At 41.0% G+C, this 6,194-nt stretch overlaps 3 protein-coding genes and 1 long non-coding RNA gene across 4 annotated transcripts in view; 2 read left to right on the plus strand and 2 right to left on the minus strand.

The window, feature by feature from the left end:
* LOC104827421 (chaperone protein dnaJ 49-like) overlaps positions 1 to 520 on the plus strand; it is a 1,055-nt gene extending 535 nt beyond the window's left edge. The window contains exon 2 of the mRNA XM_010560595.1: positions 4 to 520. Within this exon, the coding sequence (XP_010558897.1) occupies positions 4 to 520 (517 nt within the window). The remainder of the gene's footprint in view (positions 1 to 3) is intronic.
* A 24-nt stretch (positions 521 to 544) lies between these two features.
* On the plus strand, positions 545 to 1,859 carry LOC104826544. Its single transcript, XR_773786.2, has 2 exons — positions 545 to 874; positions 1,506 to 1,859. It is a non-coding gene; the product is annotated as an uncharacterized LOC104826544 (long non-coding RNA).
* Positions 1,706 to 3,820, minus strand: LOC104826543 (signal peptidase complex catalytic subunit SEC11A-like). The gene is made up of 8 exons (XM_010559295.1): positions 3,648 to 3,820; positions 3,040 to 3,151; positions 2,878 to 2,950; positions 2,550 to 2,585; positions 2,399 to 2,444; positions 2,183 to 2,270; positions 2,041 to 2,098; positions 1,706 to 1,957 (listed from the first exon to the last, which is right to left on the minus strand). Exons 1-8 carry the CDS (start codon positions 3,724 to 3,726, stop codon positions 1,907 to 1,909), a joined length of 543 nt encoding a protein of 180 aa, XP_010557597.1. The 5' UTR covers positions 3,727 to 3,820; the 3' UTR covers positions 1,706 to 1,906.
* A 327-nt stretch (positions 3,821 to 4,147) lies between these two features.
* LOC104826546 (peroxidase 25) lies at positions 4,148 to 5,890 on the minus strand. Its single transcript, XM_010559296.2, has 4 exons — positions 5,584 to 5,890; positions 5,234 to 5,413; positions 4,890 to 5,052; positions 4,148 to 4,765 (listed from the first exon to the last, which is right to left on the minus strand). Exons 1-4 carry the CDS (start codon positions 5,809 to 5,811, stop codon positions 4,344 to 4,346), a joined length of 993 nt encoding a protein of 330 aa, XP_010557598.1. The 5' UTR covers positions 5,812 to 5,890; the 3' UTR covers positions 4,148 to 4,343.
* Between the last annotated feature and the right edge of the window lie 304 nt (positions 5,891 to 6,194).

Here is a 6,194-nt window from a genome sequence, read left to right on the forward strand (position 1 = left end):
GTTGGCGTCGGCGTCGGCGTCGGCGTCGGCGTCGGCGTCTTACACCGAAGAACAGATCGCGATAGTGAGACAAATTAAGTCGAAGAAGGACTATTACGAGATTTTAGGGGTAGAGAAGAGTTGTTCAGTGGAAGATGTGAGGAAGGCTTATCGGAAACTCTCCTTGAAGGTTCATCCCGACAAGAACAAGGCCCCTGGTTCCGAAGAAGCGTTCAAAGCTGTATCGAAGGCGTTTCAGTGCCTAAGCAATGAGGACACTCGGAAAAAGTATGATATTAGTGGCCCCGATGAACCCGTTTATCAATCTCGCCGAGCCGCGAGAAGAGACGGGTTCAATGGCTATTACGACAATGAATTCGACGCGGACGAGATTTTCCGAAGCTTCTTCTTCGGTGGAATGCCTCCTGCGACTGCCCAATTCCGTACATTCAATTTCGGCGGCGGAATGGCAGGGCCCAGCACACGTGATTGCATGGATCAATGCAAGCAACGTGACATCGTTTGGGTAAACTCCGTCTAAACACATCTTACGAAAAATGGAAACCAGTTTCTTCCTGTTCTGCTTATACTGCTGCTCAATTTTCTACCTTCTTCACAACCGGTTTATTCGCTCTCGGCCTCTTACCCTTACAAGTACAAGTTCACGACGAATAGGGGTGTCAATTACTTTGTGAGATCATCCAAGTTCGAGCAGGATTACCCGCTTAATAGCCCCGAGCGGCAGAGGGTAGAAGCACAAGTTAATCGAGATTATTACTCTATAGTGTCTCAGAACTGTCGGTATGAGTTGCAGAGGCAACAATGGGGTTTGATCCATGAAAAACCGCACTGTGACATGTTGCGGAAGTTCGAGTCAGCTGCCTATTAAACCAAGGTCCAATCCAATTTGACTCTTTCTGATTCCACTTTCCCTCGAACATAAATTTACTTCTTTTGCAGAGAATAGAGATCATGCTGTATGAAAGCTTTGCTTTCTAACCATAGCTCAATCGGTTAATTGTGTAATGTGTAGTAAGCTCAGTTGCTGATGTTATATGTCAAAAGCCATGTCTATTTCTTTTCTTTGCAGCTTGTGCATTGTTGTGTCATCTGTGTGTTATTTCTTCTGATTCGGTTTCGATAGGATGTTTAGACTTGTGTTGTTCCTATATGAAGTGAATTCTTGAAAGTAAGTCGGGAAAACATTATTTGGGTAGCCGGTATCGTGTATGTCGCCTCGTCAGAACATCCATATACAGTGAAAACCCAAATCAGTGTGTTGGATTTCTCGTCTTTTTACGGACTTGTTTGATTGTTTGTTTTCTGCCCTTTGCTCTGAAGAAGATCTGATGGTGTTCAAGAAATTTTCGGTATCAAAATGTTGTTGTTTGCTTGAAAAGTTTGCAGCTGTGCTAGCGACGCCGATATTGTTTGAGAACCCTCTTTGTCGCCTATCTACTTCAAATATGCGGTAAAATTCATAGTTAGCCAACTTCAATATACCATCTTTTGTGATTCTTTTGCAGATTGGCGAACCTACCAAGTCAATGAATGAACCTGCAAGAAGCTCGGTTGTAGATCGATGACAGAAACATACATGGAGGATGCCCGATGCATAGGAGCCATTTGGTAACACAGTTCAAGCTTTTTGCTGATTGCTACATTAACTGTTTGATCTATACACCTACCTTATATGAAAGTCTTCTTCCTCCCCCTCCAAGCCATATCTTTAATACTGTTCTTATTATTAATAACCTCCGGAGGTATTCATGTTTAGTACAAAATCACAACAGTTATTGTTTTTCGGCACTATACAAGTGAGCGTCTCATGGTCTTGTTCAAAACGAAGAATGTAGAATGTTGAAAACTTTGTTTCTCTATATCCTTTCTTTTGGGTTTCTGAAGTCCATTCCTTTAGCTGTGTCTTTTAATCCTTTGATGTTATAACCAGCAAGCCAAGTGCACCTATGAGAATGTACTGCACAAAAGCCAAATTCAGTCATGATGATGGTTCTTTAGGACGGTTTAGGGTTAGGGTTTAGCAGTTTTCAGGAATCAAACCTTGAGAATTGGTTTCTCAGTCATGATGATGGTCACCCAACCGACGTAAGGCAAGAACCTACAAGTAATACGTGATATGTATATGAGTATATATATATACCGCGATCTCGGGCTTAAGTAGAAAAATGGTCAAGGATGCTACCCGATGGGTCTGCCCACGATATGCTTCCGCTGTAACCAGCGCTGACCGTATGCGTATAAGCCCCTGTCGTCCATTTTGTTGTTGTCCCCTTCAGACAAACATCATACATTTACGACAAAGAAAACGATGAGTCTCTGTTGATTACAAATGGTCAGGAATACATTAGTATTTGATCTGACTGTCTCTACAAACATTGGCTCAAAGTGGTTCTCGTACCTTTTGTCAGGATATCAGCTTCCCCGGTATCCCTACGCTCGTGAACCTGCCAGAATTACATATCAGATCATCTATTGATTTCAGAAGATTACTGGACGACAGATCAATCGTATAAATACGATCAAATCGTTTAACTCGGGCAGACACGTACCTCGATAACACGATGAACAATGGGAATATCATGTCCCTGGAGAATTGTATTGAAACGCATCAGAAAATGTATTGAACCAGCAGAGCAAAACAAACAAATGGTTAAAAATCCGACACAGAAGCAAGGACTCTTGAAAAGGAGACGTATCTGCAACAGCTTCCAATTGATGAAACCACAAAAACCTTAAAAGGGTGATTTCACTTTCAGCTGCAAATCATCCTTCCTTGTCGGAAAAAAAATGGCAGCTAATGCAGTTTGGTTGTACTGATATGGCATAGAACCAGAACACAAGAAAGGGTTTCAGACGGAGCAAGGAAACAGAACTGACATTGATGTTAAAGACAACAATTTCTCCGGTTCGGGTAGGAGCTTTGCTCATGTGCAGGAACAGAATGTCGCCCTGCAAAACCGACGAAAAGACCTTACTTCAAAATATAAGGATTACAGCAGAAGATCGACTGAAAGTATGGCGAGAGAATTAGGACCGAAGCGTTGAAAACCAGGCTCCATGCCACCGGAAATAACGACAACAACAGGTGACTCAGTTCCAGTGATACACATCAACGCTTTCCATATAAACAACGCGGAGGAAACAATCATACCTGTGGAACATCCAAATCTGCTGTAAAGAAACATACCAGACGCTTTTGTCTTCATGATTCTTTCTTTTATTCTCCTCTACATACTACGATTCACAATTGAATTCATCAGCTATTTCATTCATACAGCAGCTGTATCTACACATTGAAACTCAAATGTGTTCAGAGGCCATTGCAACTCCTTCCTATGTTCATGGAGCATCATTTACAACCAATCAGGCTATGAATCACAGTTGATTCCAAGTATAAGAAAATGTTCAGATCCTTACATGGGCCACTACCCAATTTCCGTTCCCTCATCCAAACGAGATCCTTTTGAACAAAACTCGGGTAAGGACTATCGATTAACAAATGAAATCGGGTATCATACGAAGCAATACTCATATGGGTCGATCCAAATTCCTAAATAATTGGAAGTATCAGAATAAGAAAAAAAACAGAAACAAAAAAAAAACACATCTCCGTGTAAGAACAGAGAGAGAGGGAGACAGAGTCGAACCCAAACTGATGAACTGAGAGAGATTTTGCCTGATCGGAGTCGATTTGATGGAATCTACAGTGTCTCCGATGAAACCCATGTTTTGTCCTCGTCCGATTTTCTCGGCAAAACTTCTGATTTGAGAACACGATCAATGGTTTTCTGGGACTCTGGAAGAAGGCGGCTTAATTCTCTCTCCTCTTTTAGGTTTTCACAATTAAAAATTAAAAAAATGGGCCCCAATTGATAGTACGTGGTAGAACAGCCAGCGATAATCAGCCACGTGTACAACTCTCGCCACGTCAGCAAGAATTATCTCTCTAAACGGCATCGTGTTTTGTAAATCATCCTATTCTAGTAGAACATCTTCTATAGAAATATCGTTAGTTTTTGGTAGGTATATATATATTATGGTATCAAAAAATTATAAAAATTCGACCTAAACCTAATTTAATTCTGGAAATTTCCCTAATGACGCCACCTGGCAATTACATGAAATTAATCTCCTTAAAACCATATGATTAATTAACCATTGGGATTAACAAACAATATGAAACCCCACTTTCACTCAAACAACAACAATAATACAAACACATATAATTACATAACACCACGATTCACATTCTTATTTTTTTTTTCTCCACTTGTTCATATTTTCTTACGCGTAATTAGTAATTTAATTAGACAAAAACAACAAACATGACAGAAGAAAACTGATTAATTAACCTTGGAACAAACTCTCCTAATCTCGCCATCGGCCCCCGTCTTGACTTCGATCGAACTCATCTTCACCATTGCTTTTCCAAATTCATAATCAAACCTAATCCCAAACAGACCCCTTAGACTGCTCGCGTACTTCTTCACGACATCGTTTGTGTCGGAATCCGACCAAAGCCTCTGGTCCGACTCCAGAACCCCCTTCCCGTCTCGGATGTTCTTGAAAAAATTCACGTCGAAATTCGCGGGACTGTCTATATCCAGATCGACCCTTTTGGACCCGTCGTCGTTCGGAGGGCACAGAGTCTTGAGATTCGATACGAACGACGGAGTTATGGTCGGATCGGAGTTTCCGGTCACCGTGAAGTTGTAGAGACGGTACCGGAAGAAGAGACAGTCGGTCTGCCCTATCGTATGGGCACCTGATTACACCAAGTATATATATGTCCATGATATACCAATTGGTAATATATATATATATATATATATATATATATATATAGAAAGTATATGTAGAGAAAGTTGGAGAGAAGAGTATGAACATACCAACTAGGGTTACCAAATCGTGACTGTCAAGTCCCTTTGCATCGAACTTTTGCTTCTGAACAGCAACTGAGTCAAGAGGAGACGGTAGGTTTGAGGCCTGTGTCGCCAACGAGACCCTCCCGTCCTTTCGACCCGTTGGAACGTTCCAACTCGGGCCATCGCTCTGGTTTCTCAGCCCGATATCATACAGATCAATAAGAAAACGTACGAGTCAAGCAACATATCACAATCTAATCGTAGAAAGTGCAACCTTATACGTCGGAAGCCTAATAATAATAACATATAAGGTATAGAATTACGTAAAATGTTCATATACGATAACACGTTTTCGGTTGCATGCGTACCAAATCGACAGCATCGCGGGCGGCGAGCGCAAGTATATCGGCGCAGGAGACGACGCCAGGGCACTCGGCCTCGAGCTGAGATTTTGCGTCGTCGATCACGTCGAATCCTCTAAGTCCTAGATTCGGTAAGGCGGTTCGCTCCGTGGTCGGCCCTTTGATTAGCACCGACCCATCACAACCCTATAAAGATAATTCAGACGATTCATCTCCAGATTTACTTCAGAGAAGAATTCTCAATTTTTTTTAAAAAAAAAGATTCTTACATGGTTTTCAAGTTGGTTAACAAAAACTATGAAATAATTTACAAAAAATGTAATATAATTTTGAAAATTCAGAAAAAGGCAATGAACCTGGACAAAGCAGTCGTGGAAATGGAGCCTGAGCAAGCCGGGGGCAATGGAGGGATCGTACTTGAAGTGAGCTTGAACAGTTGATCTCACAATGGACTCCGCTTTCGGACACGAAGATGAATAATACCCATTTTTCAATTGGCTTTTCACTTCCTTTACAGTATTCCCCAACACCAATACGATGGTTACAAAACACCATTGACCTAACCCTAATGGGTTTCCTCCCATTCTTTTCGTAACTTTTTCTTTTACCTCCTCCCACCAAGTGGATCGATACTTGCAGGTGTTCAACAATATCCAAGAACCATGTGTATATATATATACACACGACTGTATATATATGCATGTATAGTCGTTTGCATGCGTATGTGTTTGTGCTCTTGACGTGGAACCGTGTGGGGGAGGTAGTGGTATGTGCTTTTTCGTTATATGCTCTATATCTTTCCATTTTTTTTTAAAATTTTTTATTTGTATTGGGTCACATCTTGCCTACCATTTGGATCAATGGGTTTGTATTATATTAATTTTGCTTAAATTTATGCTTACAGAAAATAGTACTATTGGTGGATAAGGCCATTTATGTCATTTCGGCATATAAAAGTTTAGTTTCA

This window comes from Tarenaya hassleriana, unplaced genomic scaffold, assembly GCF_000463585.1.
Source record: "Tarenaya hassleriana unplaced genomic scaffold, ASM46358v1 Cleome5, whole genome shotgun sequence".
In the NCBI taxonomy this organism is placed as follows: domain Eukaryota; kingdom Viridiplantae; phylum Streptophyta; class Magnoliopsida; order Brassicales; family Cleomaceae; genus Tarenaya; species Tarenaya hassleriana.

What these genes read in the sequence shown, in the direction of transcription:
- LOC104826543 (XM_010559295.1), bottom strand. Translation starts at nt 3,726, where the DNA reads ATGGGTTTCATCGGAGACACTGTAGATTCCATCAAATCGACTCCGATC. An exon ending in TTGTTCATCGTGTTATCGAG is followed by an intron (nt 2,445 to 2,549) that starts GTACGTGTCTGC and finishes TAATTCTGGCAG; the next exon opens with GTTCACGAGCGTAGGGATAC. An exon ending in ATCGTGGGCAGACCCATCGG is followed by an intron (nt 2,099 to 2,182) that starts GTAGCATCCTTG and finishes TATTACTTGTAG; the next exon opens with GTTCTTGCCTTACGTCGGTT.
- LOC104826546 (XM_010559296.2), bottom strand. Translation starts at nt 5,811, where the DNA reads ATGGGAGGAAACCCATTAGGGTTAGGTCAATGGTGTTTTGTAACCATC. An exon ending in CCCGCGATGCTGTCGATTTG is followed by an intron (nt 5,053 to 5,233) that starts GTACGCATGCAA and finishes CTGAGAAACCAG; the next exon opens with AGCGATGGCCCGAGTTGGAA. An exon ending in CGATTTGGTAACCCTAGTTG is followed by an intron (nt 4,766 to 4,889) that starts GTATGTTCATAC and finishes TGGTGTAATCAG; the next exon opens with GTGCCCATACGATAGGGCAG.